Source organism: Carassius carassius, chromosome 48 (genome assembly GCF_963082965.1).
Source record: "Carassius carassius chromosome 48, fCarCar2.1, whole genome shotgun sequence".
Taxonomy (NCBI): Eukaryota; Metazoa; Chordata; class Actinopteri; order Cypriniformes; family Cyprinidae; genus Carassius; species Carassius carassius.
Window position 1 is genome coordinate 16,409,867 of NC_081802.1, and position 22,511 is coordinate 16,432,377.

Genomic DNA, 22,511 nt, shown 5'->3' on the forward strand with positions numbered 1-22,511 from the left:
TTCTCATGAAGGCAAAAAAGTTTCCTTTGCAGATTTCACTCGTGTGCAAGATAATCACATAAATTTATTTTTATGTGATTTATGAGATTATGAGATTTTAAGTACTAATTATGAAATCTAAAGTTCCACTAGTCCACACAATTGAGAGGTTTGCATAAGATTGGAAAAGTTCCCCTCTCAGATTTCTCATATTTTTTCTCAGATTTCTTTCTTTTTTTTTTGTCTGGGTTCCCTGCACTGAAATGCTGTTTTACTGAAAAACTCCCATTTTCTTCAGAAAATCTACCTCTGTTGTAGAAGTCATCCATCTTCATTTACATGTAAAATAGAATTACGTTTATATGGAAAATTGTTCTTAACCCAGACATCCACCTCCCAGCGGTTACCTCCAAATCGAATATAGCGTACCTTAAATAACAAATGCTTAGTGCGTAGATTTGCAAAGACTAGCAAGGGGCCAATAGAATATGGATCATTAAGCTGCAGTGAGCCACTCAGTCTCTTGAACCATTGCCATCTCTTTGATTTACTGTTTTTAAAATGCAGTTACACCGCTTGACTTTCTTTCTCTTTTCCTCTCTCTTCTCTCTAGCGGTAGTCTGCACTAACTTCTCTCCTGGGTCCACTACCACATCAGGCATGACCAGCCAGGGTTCCAGCACGCTGCCCCGGGCCGCTCCTCCCATGAGCCCACGAAATTCTTTGCTAAAGAGACGACAAAGGAAAAAAGAGCACAAGAGCTCCTGTAGGTGACTGGATCAGTTTTCTTGTGATATTTCCTGTTTGACACGGTCTAAAACAGTATCTTAATGCACTTCATGACATGACATTCCTCTTAAGTGACTTATTTGTGAAGTTCTACATCGGCTGTTTTTAAATGGCTTCTGATGAAAGGACTATTCACATAACTGATTCCAGTAGAGTTAGATGTCAGCTTGTTTATAACCTAAAGAACAATGCTCTTGTGGTGCATTAAATTAAGTTCTAAACGTAGGTTTGGGAGGATCATGTTTTTTAAGCAATACTTAAAATTGTGACTTTTAAGCACATACAGATATTGAGTAAATAATTTATTTTTAATTAGGCTGAACTATTTTTATATGTTGCTTGACATATTTTAGTTATCTGCGTAGTTAGATGTTAGCATGTTGCTAAGCTAACAGCTAAGCACTCAAAGCACGGTTACAATACATAAACAAACATATTGGGTAAATTGACTATTATATTGACTATTTTATTGAATTTAGCTGTTTTTATCTATCAATTAAACTACTTTTATTTACAGAGTTAGCAAGTTGCTAAGCTAACAACATGGTCTGGGTACTATTAGGCAATAGTACAATGTTAGCATGTTGCTAAGTTAACAACACAATTTCAAAAACACAGTGAACAAATTGTCTTCATTTACTCTACTTTTTATTAAATTTAATTTATTAAAAATTAAATTCCATTGGAGATGTGAACATGTTGCTAAGCTATCAACACGTAGCACTGTTGTACAATATATATCACACGCAAACGTTGTGTATATACTTTATTTTAATCTTTAATTTTTACACTTCATTACTGAATAAATAATTTTACTTACATCTCACTGCATTCCTCCATCTTGGATAGATTTTTATAGGTTTTGGAATAGAGTTTTACTTTTATAGGCCATTCGCACAGAATTTATTTGACCGTTGCCCTCATGCCTGCTGTATTTTGTAACATCTCACATGATGTATGTTCCAAAAACATGCTAAAAGTTAAAAGAAATTAAAAGAAGTTTACCTTTTAAAAAAGTGCATTTCTAGACCTTGCTGGTTTTTTTCTGTTTTTTTTTTTCATGCCATCGGCCGTTGTCTCACGTTTTTAAACAGCCCCTGAATGGATGAAAACCAATAATACACTATTTTTCTCTGTTTAGCTGTGTCTTTAGCCTCAAGTTCTGTGGGTCCTGGTGGTCAGATAATCCACACCGAGTCCACTGAGGTCACTCTGAGAGGAGATCCTCTAAACGGGTTTGGGGTTCAGCTGCAAGGTGGAATATTTGCGACAGAGACCCTCTCTGCACCCCCTCTTATTCGCTTTATAGAGCCGGACAGCTCGGCTGAAAGGTACGTCCCAAACTTTAACTCAAACATGTACTCTAAACACTAAGGCACATATAAACACACTATTATGTGCCACAACAAACTGAGAATCTGTTGAAAATGCAAGCAGATCTTATAAAGATAACATACACTGACTCAGAGAGAGGTGCTTGAAAATGATCAAGCTGGATGTGATACCTCCTCTGAATCTGGGTCAACACTCAGTAGGAAAGTCACATCGGCGAAGTTTAAGAAAGTTGGAATGTGTCTTTGTTACACTCTGTGCACTTAAAAGGAAGGGAGATATTTAGGAAGGGTGTTTATGAGATGGATTACTTGAGGGAAGAAACTGTTCCTGTGTCTGGCCGTTCTGGTGCACAGAGCTCTGTAGCATCGACCAGACGTCAACATTTCAAAGAGGGAGTGTGCTGGATGTGAGGGGTTCAGAGTGATTTTACTAGCCCTTTTGCTCATTCTGGATGAGTACAGTTCTTGGAGAGTGGGGAGGATGGTTGTACCAGTGATTCGCTCAGCAGTCCAGACTACCCTCTGTAGTCTTCTGAGGTCCGATTTGGTAGCTGAGCTGAATCAGACAGTTATTGAAGTGGTGTTGATGGATTCAGTGATGGTAGAGTAGAACTGTTTCAGCAGCTCTTGTGGCCAGGTTGAACTTCCTCAACTGGCGGAGGATGGATAGCCTCTGCTGGTCCTTTTTCACAATGGAGTCTATGTGAATGTCCCACTTCAGGTCCTGAGAGATAGTGGTGCCCAGGAACCTGAATGACTCCACTGCAGTCACAGTGCTGTTCATGATGGTGAGTGGGGGGAGTGCAGGGGGGTTTCTCCTGAAGTCCACAATCATCTCCGCTGTTTTGAGCAGACAGCCAGCTCTTTAACCTCCTGTCTGTAGGCAGACTCATCACTGTCCTGAATGAGACAGATGAGTGTGGTGTCGTCTGCAAACTTCAGGAGCTTGACAGAAGGGACTTTTAGAGGTACAGTCATTGGTGTAGAGGGAGAAGAGCAGTGGGGAGAGAACACATCCCTGAGGGGCACCAGTGCTGATTATACGGGTGCTGGATGTGACTTTTTCCAGCCTGCTGCCTGTCTGTCAGGAAGCTGTTGATCCACTGCCAGATGGAGGTGGGCACGGAGAGCTGAGTTAGTTTGGGCAGGAGGAGTGTTGGGATGATAGTGTTGAAAGCTGAGCTGAAATCCACAAACAGGATCCTCAAATAATTCCCTGGTCTGGTTACATGTTGCAGAACATAACGCAGGCTCATGTTGACTGCATCGTCCACAGACCTGTTTGCTCTGTAGGAAAACTGAAGAGGATCCAGCAAGGGTCCAGTTATGTTGTTCAGGTGGGCCAGCACCAGTTTTTCAAATTACTTCATGACCACAGACATTACAGCCACAGGCCTGTAGTTATTTAGTCCTGTAATTTTGGATTTCTTTGAGACGGGGGTGATGGTGGAGCGTTTGAAGCATGAAGGGACTTCGCACAGCTCCACTGATCTGTTGAAGAGCTGAGTGAAGATGGAGACTACTGGTCAGCACAGGATTTCAGACAGGCTGGAGTAACACAATCTGGGCCTGGTGCTTTTTTCCTTTTCTGCTTTCGGAAGACCTGGCGCACCTCGTCTTCACTGATCTGAATTGCAGGTATGGGGGAGAGGGGGACTGAAGGAGGTGTGAATGGTTGTGTGGAGAGGTGTTCAAGGCGGGCAGTAAAACTCATTTATATTGTTTGCCAACTTTTGATTCTCCACAGGGCAGAGGGATGGTGTCTTGTAGTTGGTGATCTCCATCAGACATTTCCACACTGATGCGGAGTCACTGGAAGGAAACTGAGTCCTTAGTTTTTCAGAATAATTCATCTTTGCCACTCTGATCTCCTTTTCCAGTGTGTTTATGGCCTGTTTAAACAAGACATTGTCCACCTTCCTGTAAGCATCTACTTTGGCCTGATGGAGCTGCCTGAGTTTTGCAGTGAACCATGGTTTGTCATTGTTGTAGGTTAAATGAGTCCTGGTAGGAATGTACATGTCTTCACAAAAACTAATATGTGATGTTACAGTCACTTTGAGCTCGTCCAGACTGATGGAAGCATCTTCAAAAACTCCAATCAGTGAGGTCAAAACAAGCTTGTAAATCCTGCTCTGCTTCATTAGTCCATCTTTTTAAAGTTTTTAATACAGGTTTAGGTGATTTCAGTTTTTGCCTATAGGTCGGTATAAGATGAACCAAACAGTGATCAGAGTATCCCAAAGCTGCATGTGGACAAGATATGACAAGAAAAAGATAGAAATGACAAGAGAATCTCTTTAACATCTCAAATGCTTTTGCCTAGACAGCAGTGAGATTAAATGGGAAAGCTAATCCTAACTTGGGTCTGATGCACCCAAGTTAAAAAGACCCCAGTAATCTCACAATCTCACATCTAGAGTATCACATAATGTTTAAAACCGCTCTTGGATTTGCCAATATACCAAAGATTTAAATCAAAAATCTCATTAATTAACTTTGAGACCAAATGATCTGCTCTACACTATCCAGTTTGATTTTATAGCTCTAAACTTGTACTTTATGTCAACAGTTGTCTCAGTTGGGACTCTTTATTTGACTAAAGGACTTTTAGGAGAAACATCTGAGTTTTACAGTAACATTTTGCAAACTATAGCTTTAAACTCTTATCTCAAAAATTGTTTTGTTTGTGTCTCTTTTTATTTGTCCCAGGGAATTTTAGAAGAAATATCTGAAACTAAGTTGTCACATCAGTTGCTTTGTTAAGTTTTGCTAACATTTGGCCAAGCTGAGATACAAAAGTGCTTAATCCACTATTTGTCAAAATATTTTAATTAGCTCTAAACTCTTACTGTATGTCAACAATTGTCTCATGGGTCTCTTTGTATTTGTCTGAAGAAATTGTAGGAACATGTGGAATTAAATTGCTACAAAGGTGCTAGTTCAGCTTTTTTGTTAACATTTGGCTAGCATTTTGCTAACTATAGCTCTTCTTTCTGTATGCCAACTGTCTCACGTGTCTCTTTTTATTCGAGATTCTTTTTTATTTAATCTTAAGTGTCTGAGACTAAGTTGATACAATCACACACTCTTTACAAAGACATGCCAACAAACCCAACAAAAACAAATGCCTCAATGGAGCCAAGCTCGACATTTTACTGTATTTGCCGTCACAGGATGAGGCCCTAAATAAACTCTCTGTAATTATATTTAGATTTATAAATGTGTCTTTTTCTGTTTGTTTTGTAGCTCAGTGCATGAGTCATTCCGGGTGTGAGATTGTTGTAGCATGAAGAGAGTGATCTAATGTGTGTTGAGCTGTGTTGTACGGTGTTGTACGGTGGCAGTGTGTGACATTTGTAGTGTTTGGGCTGGAAGTCATGGCATGCAGGTCAGTTGTTCTCTTCCATGCACACATGGTTTACCACAGTGACGCTGGGCTTGCATATAGAAACCTGAGAAAGAAATACAATTATTGTAAAACATGCATTTCTGTTCAAATTTTTTTTTTTTTTGTGAATACTTGCATGAAATCTGGTCCACATTGCACATTATTTTGGCCAGGAACTGTCCATTTAAAGGGCAGTTTTAATTCTGTCATCATTTATGAATGTTGGTAACTAAACAGTTGATGGTAACCATTCACTTCCATAGTATGAAAATACTAGTTAGTTCCAGCTAGTATTTTCAATAGTAGCCATTGACTTCCATAGCATTGAAAAAAAAAAAAAAAAAAAAAAAAAAAAAATATATATATATATATATATATATATATATATATATATATATATATATATATATATATATATATATATATATATATATATATATACATATATTTATATATATATATATATACATATATTTATTTATTTTTTGTGGCTACCAGCAACTGTTTGGTTACCAACATTTTTAAAAATACCTTTTTGTGTGTTCAACAGAAGAAAGAAACTCATACAGGTTTGGAAACAACTTGAGGTTGAGAAAATGATTACAGAAGTTTCAGTTTTGGGTGTCCTTTTAAGAAGTGCTCAGACTGAGGATGGGAACATGAAATGACAACTTCTATAGCCTTTAAGTCCTTCTATCTTATTTTGATTGGCAGGTGTGGGCTTCTCCAGGTTGGAGACAGAGTTTTATCCATCAACGGAATTCCTACAGAAGATGGAACGCTGGAAGAGGCCAATCAGCTGCTCCGAGATGCTGCTCTGGCCAATAAGGTCACGCTAGAGATTGAGTTTGATGTGGCAGGTTAGTGAGGTTTCCCATTTATTAAAACGTTAATTTCTACCTTTTCCACAAAGAGCTCTTAAGACATAAATTTCTTGCTTTGTTTTCAGTTTTTATTTCTATTTAATGAAAAATCACACTTGTATTTGTACTTCATCATAATACTGTTTTTGTTATATGGCCAGAATCTGTTGTGCCTAGCAGTGGAACATTTCATGTGAAGTTGCAGAAGAAAAGAGGAGTGGAACTGGGAATCACAATCAGTGGTATGTTTAGTTTTGACATCAAGGGTCTGCTAATCTTCTTCACTTAGCTTGGTTAACATTGCAGCATATTTTAACTGCCCACTTAGAAAAAAAAAAACTTGTCCACTCAGGCATCATAACTTTTAGTTATCTTTTGTCACAGTTACCTGCAAATTAATTTAAGGTTATCCGCACTTGCCACCTTCACCCATGGGATGTTTCCTGATTATTTGGATAGTAAAGGTCTGGTTCACTAATGAAGTCACTAATTATAATTATAGCCACACAACACAATTAGTTATAAGGATGCTTGTATTCTGGCTTTTACTGAGACATGGCTAAAAGACAGTGACCCTGATAATTCTGTAATTATTGATGGGTTTGGCGTCCCTTTTCGTACTGACCATTGCCCTGGAGTTACGGGGGAAAAGGAGGTGGTGTTTGCCTATATATTAACCACAAATAGTGAAGTTCTGTTACTGTGTGAGAGAGAGTGTGTGTACTAAAGACATTAAAATACTCTCTAACCACAGTACCTTCCTCCTGAATTCCCACAACTTTTCTTTGCCGTGGTTTATATTCATCCAAGGGCTAATGCAGCAGAGACCCTTGGGAGTGTTGTGCACAAACTGCAGTTAAATCAATTAAAGCTGTATAGAAGTCTGTTGCTAAATTTAAAATGAGCTGTGGTGGTGACTGTAATAATTTTTTGGATAAATCCGCTGTAATTAAGGTTTATAATTAAGGGTTGTAATATGTGAAAAAACTCTGGGCCAGACAACATCGGAGGGCGATTAATTAAGGCTTGCACTGAGCAACTGGTACCAGTCTTTTGTTATATTTTTTTAGAGGTCTTTTGCTCTCCAGAGAGTCCTTAAATTGTGGAAACAGGCTACTGTGGTGCCTGTGCCAAAAACTGCAAATGCTGTAACGCTAAATGATTTTAAGGCAATAGCACTAACATCTCTTATAATGAAATGTTTTGAGAAATTTATAAAAGAAGAGTTGTTGGCTAAAACTAAAAATCTTTTAGACCCCTTCAGTTCGCCTATAAAACAAAGCGAGGTGTTGAAGATGCAACAGGCACTCTATTTAATTTGGTATTAAAGTGCTCATTTTATGGGTAATGAAAGATTCATATTTATGCATGCAATGTGAAAACACTTTCATTGTCTTATAATATGCAGTTTTTACCTTACTTGCTCAACCACTCACAAGTGATTTATTTAACAATTCATTTTTCCAAACCCCTTCTTTGCGTGATGCTAATCTGTGGTGATTGGTCCGACTTGTCTCATTTTCATTTCATCTCGTCTGTGATGCCTGATAAAGCAGTGTTTACAGCGTTACCAAGGAAACAGCTATTTTCCCGATCCAAAAGCGCCACCTAGTGTCAAAGAATGACTTTGCAGTTTCATTCAGACCAATGAGAAAATACCAACAAGTGGGCAGGCAGTATGCTAATATTTCATATTGGCTTCAACATATAAAGGCTTGGGATTCATTTTAAAAATGACTCGTTTCTATGATTCAGAGTCGACTCTTTCTTTTGAGGGAAAATACTATTTAATTCACTTAGAGCTGTGTTACACACTGCGTGAAAGGTAATTTTCAAAAATCCATAATAGGGACACTTTAATTCTTTACAACCTCATATCTTAGCAGATAAGATAATTAGTAATTTTGGTCTTGATTTTAATTTAGTGGGTTGGGTTTTAGAATATTTAAATAGTCAATAGTAGTTTCTCAGCCCCCTTGACAACAACAGGAACTCCTCAAGGCTGTGTTTTGTCTCCTTTATTATATATTTTATATACAAATGATTGTAAACACAACAATAGGTTTCTTTTAAAGTTTTCTGATGATACACTTATCGTGAGTCTTTTGGAAAATAATGAAACGTTTCATGGTCCAGTGGATGATGACTTTGTGAATTGGTCTGATGAAGCTTGTTTGAAACTGAATGTATCTTAGACAAAAGATATGACTATGGACTTTAGAAAAGAAACACATTCTTCCCAGGCTACCTTCATTAGAGGTGAGAGGTTTTGAATATCCTGGGACCACTATTGATAATATATTGTGTGTTGATGTGAACACAGAGGTATTATGCAAAAGGGGACAGCAAAGCCTATATTAAGAAAATGAAGATCATAAAATACAGGACATTGATGGAATTGTTCTATAAGTCTCACATTGAGCTGCTGCTGTCCTTTTCTAGTAGCTGCTGGTTTGGAAATCTCAGTGTGAAAATAAAAATGCATTTAACAGAATAGTTACTCTTAGTGGGAAGATCATAGAAGTTTATCATTTTTGTTTTACACAAATGTTCGGCCGCGATCTGTGATCTCAGACTTGGAGTTCTCTATGCTTAGGCTACCAAAGATGAAAAGTAACCAATATAAATATTAGTTTGTCCCCAGTGCAATTCGGTTTTTAAATGGTTCGAAAAAATGACTTTTTTAGGGGATTCTTTCTTTCTTTATTTTTTTATGTATTTATGTTTATATGAACGCATTGTATGCGTCTGGTGTATTTCTGTTTTGCAAGGGATCTTAATAAAGCTTGACCAAATGTGTACTAATAAAGATATGCAAGTTAATATTGTATCATTGTAGTAATTACAAAAATATATTTAAAATAAGGTACAGAAATAAAACCGTTCAAAGTCACTTTGATCCTACTTTGTTATGATAATATGTATATGTATACACATTACCAATTAAACGTTCGGGAAAATAATTGTTTTAATGTTTTTGAATGTCTCTTCTGCTCACCAGTAAAAACAATAATATTGTGAAATATTATTACACTTTAAAATAACTTTTTCTTGTTTTAAAAATATTTTAAAGTCAGTGATCCTTCAAAAATGATGATTGAATAAATAAATTAATAAAACCAATTACAAAGTAACTTTTTTAAATATAATTTACAATATAGAAAATTGTATTTTATTTTACTTTATTAGTGTAATTATTATTATTAGTAGTAGTAGTCGTATAGTAGCAACAATGTTCAAAAGACTTTGATATTCTTTGGTTTTAATAACAAATGTTACTATGACTGTCAAAAAATGACTACTGTATATGAACAAAATAGATACAAAACATTTATAGAAAATTGCTATTTGTAAATGATTAAGATAAAGTAATAGCAGTAATATAAGCAGAGTGTTATAGTATTGGTGGCTTGTGTCATTTAAGGGTAAATTAAAAAAAGTTTACTTTTGGTTTGCATATTTGCATTTATTTTTTGTTCAGATTACACTCTGTTTTAATCCCCAGAAACATTTAAGTCATTCCCTCTGAATCTTTTTTTTGGGGGGGGATTGAGATCCCTCTCTCCCTGGCCTATTTTTCCATTCTCTGTTTTGCTTTTCAAACTCGCCAAGATGCAGTTAAACTTTATAAACCCCTGAACGCACGGGAAATAAACCCACGCAAATATTTTGACATCCACTTCAGTCGTCAAGCGCTGTGTCATTAAATACGTCTGCATATCAGTTTTCCTCACAGAGCATGTTCGTGTACAGACCACCCGATCTGGGGCGTCCCGTCTCATCCTTGTCATAGAGTCATATTAGCCCTGATCAACAGTCTTCTTTCTGAGGAAGTGTTTATGTGGCTCTCCGTGGTCTTGTTTACTAGAGCTCTTGAGTCTGTCTGGCTTCTTTCCATCTGACGTTCGTCTGAAGTAAGGCGTGAACCCTGAAGGACCATGAGCCATTAAACTTGTATTGTTGCACGCGGGTTGATATGAATCACAGGCTTTGCATTTGTACCACATGCACAAAGAACTCTATCCGTCAGTGAAAAGACTCTGACCACTTCTATCAGATTCACAGCCTGAATGTTTAAGTGCAGCTCTGTTCTTATCCTTCAGACGACTGAAACATCTTAAAATACGGTGAAATGTGTGTGTGTGAGGCACGCCGAGGGTAAGAAAAGAGGCTAAATCAGATTTGAACCTGAATCTCCTGCACAAACACCAAGGCTCAACTGTTTTGACGTATATATATATATATATGTGTGTGTGAGAGAGAGAGAGAGATACTGAAACGCTGCTCTGTTAATGTGATCTTTCTTCTCATCTTTCTACAGCCAGTAAGAAACCAGGAGAGCCTCTAATCATATCTGACATTAAAAAAGGCAGCATGGCACACAGGTACGAACAAACACTTAACAATACTGGCACAAACACTTAGGAACTTTTTTCATGAGCCTTCCAAATATGCTGTATTTTTATGTTTTGCCTCTCAGAAATATTTTTTTTTAAATTAAACTTTATTATTGTATATATTTTTTTAATATAAACATCTTTTACTCTAAAAATGTAATCATTATATTTATTTTATATAATTATTTTTGCCCCTTAGAAACATTTATTTATTTATTTATTAGATATTATTGCTCATAGAAATCTAAATTACATACATAAAAATACAACAATAATGACTCCATATCATTTACTGTATAACCTGGTAGTAGTGTGTTAGGTAGTATTGGCTGTTTGTGCTTTTTTATATAACATCAATATTTTATAATCAACTGATATACTGTATACAATTTTATAATAATAATAATAACATTTATAAAAAATATATGAAATATTTTTATATTGTTATATTTATATTTTTGTCTCTCATCTTGCAAATTTGTGTGGCAATAAAAAAACAAAAATCCAAACTCAGTTGTTGACTTTTAAATCCGCTTTAAACCGATTGGTTTAGTGTTTGTTTGTGAGACTGAAGCCCGTTTCATGGTTTCTTCCTGCAGAACAGGAACCCTGGAGCCCGGAGACCAGCTGCTGGCCATAGATAACATCCGTCTGGAGAACTGCTCCATGGAGGACGCCGTCCAGATCCTGCAGCAGAGCGAGGACCTGGTCAAACTCAAAATCCGCAAGGACGAGGACAACTCAGGTGTGTTCACTTTCAGCCTGTTCCGAATGAGAGACCCACTCTCCTGAAACCTGTCCAGAACTTGAGAAGCTTGTATTTCATATTTAAAAGAAATAAATAAGACATTGTCTTTAACTCAGGATCCTTCATTTTGCATTGTGACATTATTATCCGCGATGTTTCCGAGTCTTGAGTTTCTTTCGATTTCTCAGTAGTCTCTAATGATTTCCATTAGAGATTCATGTTGTTATAGTTCATTCTTTTCTTTCCGATTAATCTCAGCATATATTAAAAGCAGTACAACAAATATTATCATGAAATATAGAGTTTAGTATTTAAATAATATAGTGCGTTATTATATAGTCCTCATTTCGTAGATTGCATAGATTGCAGGCTTTCTTTATGCAAAATACTATATTTTATGAAGTTAGAAATATATTTTATAGCAATGTTTGTTTTTATTTCATTTGTATATGTAAACCTTTTTATTTTAAACTTTAATATTTATCATGAAGATAAATATAAAATGCGATAAAATAAAATACATGTAAAGGAAATGTAAATATATATATATATTTTTTTTTTCCAAGATTAAAAAAAAAATGTATTTATAAATATAAAAATGCAATAAAATAAAATACATATAAAGGAAATGTAAACGCATTTTTATTTTATTTTATTTTTGGCTGTTAGAAATAAATGATGAAATATGAATTATGAACCAGAAATATTATTCCAAAATCAGTAGATCCAAAATAAAATATCCAACACTGTTTTGATATTAAACATCTCATTTGAAAATCATACTGAAAGCGTGTCAGCATGTAATTCAACATCTGACCGCCAGGTGGCAGTATATTACAGCAAAACACGAATTAGTTCACGGCGAATGTAAATCCTGTCCATTAAACACTGACCAAACCCACTTATTTATTAATTAATTATTTTTTTATATTATTATTATTACTGTTTTCCACATTTAGAACAACAGTAAAGTCATCAAGACTATACAAATGACACAAATGGGGATTATGTAGTAACTTTTTGTGGACATGACCGACACCTCAGCTTCAAGGCGTTTAGCATGTTGCTAGAAAAGAGCATTTTCTTTTATGAGCTGAAACACAGTCTGTGGTTAAACGTGAAGATGTCTGTCTGTTTCCAGCTCCAAGAGCGATTCAAAAGAGAAAAAGGAAACACCGAAGCTACATTGTGGAGTTATTCATTGAATATTCATAATGTGTTGACCTGAATACATTTCTGAAGCATCTACAAAATGACCTTGTGATGTTTGTGGTCCAGACGAGCAGGAGTCGTCTGGCTCCATCATCTACACGGTGGAGCTGAAGCGCTACGGTGGCCCGCTGGGCATCACCATCTCCGGCACCGAGGAGCCCTTCGACCCCATCATCATCTCAGGCCTGACCAAGAGGGGTCTCGCTGAGAGGTGAGCCACAGTGGTTTCCTCGCGCCTCTGGCGTTGACTTTTGAAGTCTGTTTTAAGACAGTTGAAGAAGCGCTGTTGTCTGTTCTCACAGGACTGGGGCCATTCACATTGGCGACCGTATTCTGGCCATCAACAGCGTCAGTCTGAAGGGGAAGCCGCTCAGTGAAGCCATACACCTGCTGCAGATGGCAGGAGAAACGGTCACAATCAAGATCAAGAAACAGACTGACAGTGCGCCTCACACTATACACCACTGCATGCACTCAATGAGCCTTAAATAGGCCTCGCCTTTTTATGGGAAGAGAAATAGATGATATATTCCATATGTTTTATCTGCCTTTTCATATAATGTAATATAGTATAGTTTACTATAATACATTTCTCCCCTCATTCCCCCTATTTCGGGGTCTTCTCGTCGTTTAACAAGTCTTGTTTAATGTAATATAATATATGTTTCTCCCCCATTTTAGCATCTTCTGACTGCTTTGATAATTTGATAAGCTACTCCAATTAATTGTAATAAATATAATTAAATATAATTTATATACATTTTCTATGCATTTATATTTAATGATATTTATTACAGTTAATTGGGGCAAAATGCTTTCACTAATAAAGTAGTTTATCAGATTACTGAAGTGTTTAATTAATCATAATAATAATAGTAAGTGTGTTTTAGTTACGCATAATACATAAGAATCGTTGACTTGTCACCTAAATCCTGATTTATTGCCTATATTATCTGTATGTTGCAGCTTTATAAAAATGCACGTCTCATTTACTTACACGCGTTTAAACTTTATAAATCTGTTTTCTCATAAACCGGTTGTTATTCTGTTAACGTAATATCTGATCATCGGATAACTGTCATTGCCCCTTCAGCACCAGATGATAAAAATAAAGAGAACGATCTGGAGAACGAGCTCAGTGATAACGAGGAGGAGTTGACCGACTCGCAGAAGACCAATAAACTGTCGGACATTTATTCCACTACCATCCCCAGCGTGGACTCGGCCATGGAGTCATGGGACGGCTCGGGGGTCGACGGCGGATACAGCAGCCAAGGTGAGCATTACTCCTCTCACCATACAGCTGTGTGTCTACTGACGTCCTCAGTGAAAACATGTGACCTGGTCCTCCTCCGAAGGTGCCTACATCCATCAGGCCGCTGGGGTCGCGTTACACCCTCACGAATGGAGGAACACCAAGCAGAGGAACAGCACGTCTCCTCCGACCCGCCGCAAAAACTACCCCTTCAGTGACGGGGGATTCAGTGAGGACGACTGGGATAAAGCTGCTGGGTAAGACAGGGACCCGGGAACAGGCTTGAAATAGGAAGAGAGTCGAGTGTGTCATACTATCTTCTTTTCAGGGTTGCTATTGTTGATTCAAACTTTCAAAAATGTTAATAAAACCTAAAATGTATTTCTTGATTTATTTTTTTGCCAAGACACATTTTAGAATTTCCTTTATGGTCGAATCATTGTACTAAAATAACTGAACCGTTAAAAAATAATTGAAATATTTCAAAAATTGAATTGTTAGAACTTAAAAATTAAGACATAAAAATAAAAGTTTTGATTTTTAAATATTTTTAGAGAAATGTATATTTATATATATATATATATATATATATATATATATATATATATATATATATATATATACAGTCGTGGCTAAAAGTTTTGAGAATTACATAAATATTGGAAATTGGAAAAGTTGCTGCTTAAATTTTTATAATAGCAATTTGCATATACTCCAGAATGTTATGAAGAGTGATCAGATGAATTGCATAGTCCTTCTTTGCCATGAAAATTAACTTAATCCCAAAAAAACCTTTCCACTGCATTTCATTGCTGTCATTAAAGGACCTGCTGAGATCATTTCAGTAATCGTCTTGTTAACTCAGGTGAGAATGTTGACGAGCACAAGGCTGGAGATCATTATGTCAGGCTGATTGGGTTAGAATGGCAGACTTGACATGTTAAAAGGAGGGTGATGCTTGAAATCATTGTTCTTCCGTTGTTAACCATGGTGACCTGCAAAGAAACGCGTGCAGCCATCATTGCGTTGCATAAAAATGGCTTCACAGGCAAGGATATTGTGGCTACTAAGATTGCACCTAAATCAACAATTTATAGGATCATCAAGAACTTCAAGGAAAGAGGTCCAATTCTTGTAAAGAAGGCTTCAGGGCGTCCAAGAAAGTCCAGCAAGCGCCAGGATCGTCTCCTAAAGAGGATTCAGCTGCGGGATCGGAGTGCCACCAGTGCAGAGCTTGCTCAGGAATGGCAGCAGGCAGGTGTGAGCGCATCTGCACGCACAGTGAGGCGAAGACTTCTGGAAGATGGCCTGGTGTCAAGAAGGACAGCAAAGAAGCCACTTCTCTCCAAAAAAACTTCAGGGACAGATTGATCTTCTGCAGAAAGTATAGTGAATGGACTGCTGAGGACTGGGGCAAAGTCATATTCTCCGATGAAGCCCCTTTCCGATTGTTTGGGGCATCTCGAAAAAGGCTTGTCCGGAGAAGAAAAGGTGAGCGCTACCATCAGTCCTGTGTCATGCCAACAGTAAAGCATCCTGACACCATTCATGTGTGGGGTTGCTTCTCATCCAAGGGAGTGGGCTCACTCACAATTCTGCCCAAAAACACAGCCATGAATAAAGAATGGTACCAAAACACCCTCCAACAGCAACTTCTTCTAACAATCCAACAACAGTTTGGTGAAGAACAATGCATTTTCCAGCACGATGGAGCACCGTGCCATAAGGCAAAAGTGATAACTAAGTGGCTCGGGGACCAGAATGTTGAAATTTTGGGCCCATGGCCTGGAAACTCCCCAGATCGTAATCCCATTGAGAACTTGTGGTCAATCCTCAAGAGGCGGGTGGACAAACAAAAACCCACTAATTCTGACAAACTCCAAGAAGTGATTATGAAAGAATGGGTTGCTATCAGTCAGGATTTGGCGCAGAAGTTGATTGAGAGCATGCCCAGTCGAATTGCAGAGGTCCTGAAAAAGAAGGGCCAACACTGCAAATACTGACTCTTTGCATAAATGTCATGTAATTGTCGATAAAAGCCTTTGAAACGTATGAAGTGCTTGTAATTATATTTCAGTACATCACAGAAACAACTGAAACAAAGATCTAAAAGCAGTTTAGCAGCAAACTTTTGGCCACGACTGTATATATATATATATATATATATATATATAAATATATATATATATAGAGAGAGAGAGAGAGAGAGAGAGAGAGAGAGAGCTGTATTTAACCAGATTAAATAATTGAATTTTTATTTTTTGAAAAATGTTTATTTTTCCATTAACACTAAATCAGTCATTTTAAGTATTTTATTTAAAACAGAATCAATCATCGGTGCTCGGTTTTCTTAATTCCTCTTCCATTCCTTTACTTTGATTTAACATATATATATATATATATATATAATCTTTTTATTTTCACCTAATTTGTCATTTGTAACATATCTGTGTAGCACGTCACATACAAGAAAAAAAAAATATATAAATATATATATACATTATCCCGTCCTCTCGTGAGTTCGTCTTGTGGACGAGCAGCCTTTCTTTGGGACTTGAATGAATTAGTGTCATTGTAAAGCTGCAATATTCAAGAAACCACAGTTCATCTCTTTGTAATACAATTCATTTATAAAAACTGCCCTTCTACTCATGTTAGAATAACTTCAAATAGGACTAAGCAGTGAACTCGAAATTTTGGAAATTGTAGGTTGTTCTCTAATTTTGATCTCCACTGTATTTATACACGTGTGTGTGTGTGTGTGTGTGGTTGTGTGAGAAAATATTTCTTTTATTTGAATAAAATGATACAATATTTTAGTTTTTAATGTATCGTTTTGAATGTATACTTGATGGATCACCTCTAATGAGGGGAAGTTTTATTTTTAGCAGTTCTTCAGTCCTACAGTTTCTCTCACAGGATGCTCCTCTCCACCCAGCCTTGCGGTCCCTCAGAACGTGCCAAGACTGCTGCCAGAGAGCTGGATGTGGGTGCCAGCTTAAGTGCCTCATGTCTTATTGCTCTTATGTGTGTGTCTGCCGCAGATATAGCAGCCAGATGCATGCTGACGGCCTCATGATGGAGCAGGAGGACAGTTTCTGGTGCCAGGCCCTGGAGGACCTGGAGACCTGCGGCCAGTCTGAGCTCCTGCGCGAGATCGAGGTAAACTGCTCACGGATTAGACCGAAATGAATTCGAGGAATGATGGCGTTTCTCTGAAGAAAAAGTTAATAGCTTGCACTTGCGGTATAATGATTTCAAAATCAATTATGTATGAGTCACTTGATGCATTAAACACAATCACAAACTAATTACAAGTAATATGTTAATGGTCATTTTTCACATTTCAGGGGTTCTCAGAAGCGGAAGTCGTCAAAGTGTGGCACACTTCTACAGTTTGGAATGGAAATAATTAAATAACAAAAAATAATAATTATTAAGTAATAATAATAAAAATTGCAAAAAAATATGAAGTTGAAATAAAATAATATAAATATGAAATAAATTAATATTTTAAGTTGAAGTAGGCTACTAAAATTCTAGAAAAAATAAACAAAGCTCAATAGAAATATTTCAACTAAAACGAATTAAAATGTCAAAGCACATAACGAAAAATTGGTAAAACTTAAATTGAAATCGTAACGAAAAATGAAAACATTTTAATTAAGAAAACAGATTTTTTTTTTAATTCCTCCTCCAACGTACTTATATATATAAAAAAATTATGATGTCATTTTAAATGAAGAGAAAGTGTATATAATTGTTATTATTATAATACATATTTTGTATTTATTTAACTTGAAATCATCTATTTTTTTTCTCTTTTAATGTGTTTAATAGAATTGCGATAATTAAAAAGGCACATGCACGTGTTTCATAGAAAGACTCAGAAGCTGTTTGGAGTCACTGTACAGTCGCAGTCAAATATGTCAGATTGTGGTGATCTGCCGCATCCTCCACAGCCAAGCCTTAAAATCTTGCCTTCAAGATGACGAATCGTGCCGTGAAAGTTGCGTTCAGCTCATTTCATGGCCTGTGTTTGCTCCATTACTTTATTTAAATCATTCCTGTAGTGAGTCGGGTGCTAAAAGACCACCATCAGCAGGCGCATATCATTCTTGTGAATTCCCTTTTAAAGTTGGAAATCCCAAATCGTCAATCACTACAATTGCTGCTACCACAAAATCAGACTCTGAATGGTGACTGAGGGCTCATTTCACGCCTGATGGTTCAAAACAATGAGCGCTGTTCTTACACAAGCAACCGAAGAGAGTTACGAAAGTATGGGGAAGTGTTTTTATCAGATGTTTTATGACACTGGCAAGCAAGGTCAGCCATAGATGGCATATTTCTTCATCGATACTTGACTTTCTGTCTTCTGTGGAACACAAAACGAGATGTTTTGTCCTGTGCTGCCACTGTTTTCAGTGTAATAGCAGTGAATGGGTTGCTGTCAACTCTTCTGAAGTACAAATACGCGTTGGTTCAAATATGCGGTAATTAGGTACGTTGTTCCAGGTTTCATGTCAGTGACAGCAAATGTATTTGACTCAACAGTCATTGAAAGGAATTTCTGTGGAAAAGAATAATAGAATAATAGACTATAGGTTAATGAGCGCCTTCATTTTTAAAGGTCCAAGCATTTTATAACTACACATTAGTTTAAGGATATCCATCACAAGGTTAAGAGAGGGGCTTTGTGCTTTCTGAGGGACTTTACAGAAGAATCTGTTGTAATTGCCTTCTCAAAATAATGTATTACTGTATATTCACGCCAGCAAAAATCTGAAGTTATGTCACAAAGGCATAATGGACTGCAGAATACCAAGTTATCTGCAATTTATTGTACGCTAACTATGTTTTAATAGTGATTTTGTGAGCGTACATCCACTCTGACCCTTATGTGTCCTGGTTCGATTACAGCTTCAAAGAGTCACAGACTCACAATTAACACACATTTCAGTCGCAGCTCATTAGAAATAAATGGATCTGGAGCGCATTAAAAGCAAATGAGGAAGGGCTTCAAATTGCTTAATGAAAGCCCAATCAGAGGCTTCCTATTGAACGCACTGGAGAACGTTGGCATGTAAAAAAGCCAATAATGATTCATGTTTGTGGTTGTTTTCCACCTGTAGGCTTCTATAATGACTGGCAGTGCCCTGAGTTTGGGTGTAGAGGGTGGAAAGGCCCACACTGAGACGGTCAGTCAACCTCACCTCAGCCCTCTGAGAAAAGCCCCTCATCTCCTCAACGAGACCAAGAACAAGAGCACGCTCCGCATGTCCGAGAAGACCTGGGAGTCACGGAGGATCAAAGAAGAGATCCAGGACATCCTGTCGCCCACACCGTTAGAGCTGCACAAGGTGGGCCGACTCCACTACATAAGTTAAACAGTGTGTGGATTCCCTGAGAAAATAAAACATCTTCCACTTCCTTCTGAGGTTTTGGTCAGTTTGGTTGGTATTAGTTACTACTGGGGAGTGTAAGAACAGCATTCATCTCAGAAAATGCCCATGGGAAAGGGCAGAGAGATACATCTTTAGCCCTCACTGATTAAACTGCAGGTGCTTTTTATGTAGTTTAGCATGAAATTTAGTTTTTCAAACTCAAAAGAGTATTTTTCTCTGAAGATACCTAATGCAGTTCATGTAAAACCAATAAATTATAATACACATGTCCCATCAACATAACAGTGGTTTATTTCTTATTTCCAAGGAAAATTGATATGTCCTGGGAGTTGCTTTGAAGATGCGTTTGCTTGTTGTTGTTTTTTATTTACTTTGTTTTATTTTGTTTTTCTTTATTTAAATTCAGAGGCAAACTGTCATGTGCTTGGAGTTGCTTTGAAGATTTTGTTTTGTAGTTTTGTTTGTAGTTTAGTTTGTTTTTGTTTAGATTTGTTGTTGTTGATGTTGTTGTTTTGCTTTGCTTTGCCTTTTTATGTTTGTTTATTTTGTTTAGTAGATGTAAATAACTGCATACAGCTTTGGAAAATCATCTTTAAAATGACATAAATTTACTTTTAAATATGTTTTAATTTTAAATATGTTGCATATATTAAAAATTTGTTGCAGATATTAAGAATATATTATTATAGAGATTTGTTTCTCAGAAATGTTTTACTAAACATTACAAAAAAATGAATAATTAAATGTAGACAGACACACAGACAGACAGACAGACAGACAGACAGACAGACAGATAGATAGATAGATAGATAGATAGATAGATAGATAGATAGATAGATAGATAGATAATTTTTATTTTATTTTATTTTATTTTACAGCCCAAGGACTTATTTTTGTCACCTATTCCTTTAATATTTCAACATCATCTGCTGAACATGTTTAGAAGAAATTAGCTAATGTTTAAATTGTTAAAATAGGTCTGTGTTCAACAGGTGACTGTGATGAAAGACCCAGAAAGCGATGACTTTGGATTCAGCGTATCGGACGGTTTCTTGGAAAAGGGTGTTTATGTGAACATGATCAGACCTGAGGGTCCAGCGGACCGCGCTGGACTCAAACCCTACGACAGGATCCTTCAGGTGCCTCTTCTCAGATCACCACACGCTGGTTTCCCAGCGCACCCTCCCTTTCCCCAGCTATATGATCTGCCCAGCTCGGTTAAATATAAACTCACTCTGAGAGGGCCAGAATGAGGTGTGAGAGCGTCTGTAGGCCTTTGACTCTGGGAGGACATGTCGAGTTAAAAAGTGATTTGACTGGATCTTCTGCGTGGCTACACAGCACTTGTGGTCAAATCTAAGAGAGCGTCCCTCTATTACTAATCTAGCACACTTCACTGGCTGTGGAAATGATTAAATCTGTTTTAAGATTATTCTTAACAGCTGTGGTGTGTCAACCACAGATAACACACAGCAAGCAGAGTTTGTTTGCCTGTGGAGGTTGAAAAAAGAGGCTATGGTTTAGTTGTAGGTGCTTGCTTTATGGTGTGGTTTTCTGTGTTTGTTTTCAAATTTAATAATGGGTCGAAATTTTCAGAACAAACTTAACTTGGAGTTGCATTGACGTTAGTATGATGAAAAGTTAGTTTGAAGACTCTAACAAGATACAATTCTGTAGAACATTTAAACCATTAAGTCTATAAAGTATTAAAAACTAAAAACAAAGTTAGATTATAAATATTTTGTCATAAAATCTTCATTTATTAATATTGTTGGTGTTTTTTTCTGCATTGAAATTTAGTTTTTCAAACTTATAAATGATTTTTACTTTACGATAATGTACTTCAGTTTTATTTATTAAAATAAAAATAATAATAATAAGTCCTAACATATTTAGATCCATGATTTATTTTTAAGGAAACCTGACATATCCTGGGAGTTACTTTTTGATTAACTGATTAATTGATTTCAGTTTTCATTTTAATTTTAGTTTTGGTAATTTTGTTATGTGCTTTTGTCATTTTTAAAAATATATTTAATATACTTTTATTATAGTTTCTAGTTTTAGTTACTGTGGTACTTAAATTTATTTTATTTCAGTTAGTTGCCAACATTTCTCATTTATTTACTTATTTATTTTTACTTAATGGTTTTAATTTTAATTTTTTTTATTTTATTTCAACTTTATTGCAATTAACAATAACAATTCTTTTAAGTTTACAATATCAACATGCTACTGCTAGTGATGGGAGAATTAAAAATGTAATTTTTTTCACCAGGTGAACCACGTGCGCACACGAGATTTCGATTGCTGCTTAGCTGTGCCCCTCATCACAGAGGCCGGAGACAGACTTGAGCTGGTGATTAGCTGAAACCCATTAGCACAGCCGGGTGTCGCCCAGCCCCACGACTGCCATCCACACTTCAACCCCGTAGGCCATTCCCACCAGCACCAGACCAGCACGCTGGACCTGTGACCACTGGGTAACTCAGACTATGACCACACTGGACCTGTGACCACTGGGTAACTCAGACTATGACCACACTGGACCTGTGACCACTGGGTAACTCAGACTATGACCACACTGGACCTGTGACCACTGGGTAACTCAGACTATGACCACACTGGACCTGTGACCACTGGGTAACTCAGACTATGACCACACTGGACCTGTGACCACTGGGTAACTCAGACTATGACCACACTGGACCTGTGACCACTGGGTAACTCAGACTATGACCACACTGGACCTGTGACCACTGGGTAACTCAGACTATGACCACACTGGACCTGTGACCACTGGGTAACTCAGACTATGACCACGCTGGACCTGTGACCACTGGGTAACTCAGACTATGACCACACTGGACCTGTGACCACTGGGTAACTCAGACTATGACCACACTGGACCTGTGACCACTGGGTAACTCAGACTATGACCACACTGGACCTGTGACCACTGGGTAACTCAGACTATGACCACGCTGGACCTGTGACCACTGGGTAACTCAGACTATGACCACACTGGACCTGTGACCACTGGGTAACTCAGACTATGACCACACTGGACCTGTGACCACTGGGTAACTCAGACTATGACCACGCTGGACCTGTGACCACTGGGTAACTCAGACT

At 37.2% G+C, this 22,511-nt stretch overlaps 1 protein-coding gene across 1 annotated transcript in view; it reads left to right on the forward strand.

Annotated features, from left to right (window-relative positions):
* Positions 1–21,978, forward strand: part of grip2b (glutamate receptor interacting protein 2b) — a 125,422-nt gene extending 103,444 nt beyond the window's left edge. Inside the window, exons 11-24 of the mRNA XM_059543777.1 lie at positions 593–745; positions 1,910–2,099; positions 6,208–6,353; positions 6,518–6,598; positions 10,678–10,741; positions 11,353–11,498; positions 12,780–12,924; positions 13,016–13,155; positions 13,807–13,989; positions 14,072–14,225; positions 17,013–17,130; positions 19,104–19,331; positions 20,369–20,515; positions 21,655–21,978. Coding sequence (XP_059399760.1) covers positions 593–745; positions 1,910–2,099; positions 6,208–6,353; positions 6,518–6,598; positions 10,678–10,741; positions 11,353–11,498; positions 12,780–12,924; positions 13,016–13,155; positions 13,807–13,989; positions 14,072–14,225; positions 17,013–17,130; positions 19,104–19,331; positions 20,369–20,515; positions 21,655–21,747 — 1,988 coding nt within the window. The 3' untranslated portion in view covers positions 21,748–21,978. The remainder of the gene's footprint in view (positions 1–592; positions 746–1,909; positions 2,100–6,207; positions 6,354–6,517; positions 6,599–10,677; positions 10,742–11,352; positions 11,499–12,779; positions 12,925–13,015; positions 13,156–13,806; positions 13,990–14,071; positions 14,226–17,012; positions 17,131–19,103; positions 19,332–20,368; positions 20,516–21,654) is intronic.
* The last annotated feature ends 533 nt before the right edge of the window (positions 21,979–22,511 follow it).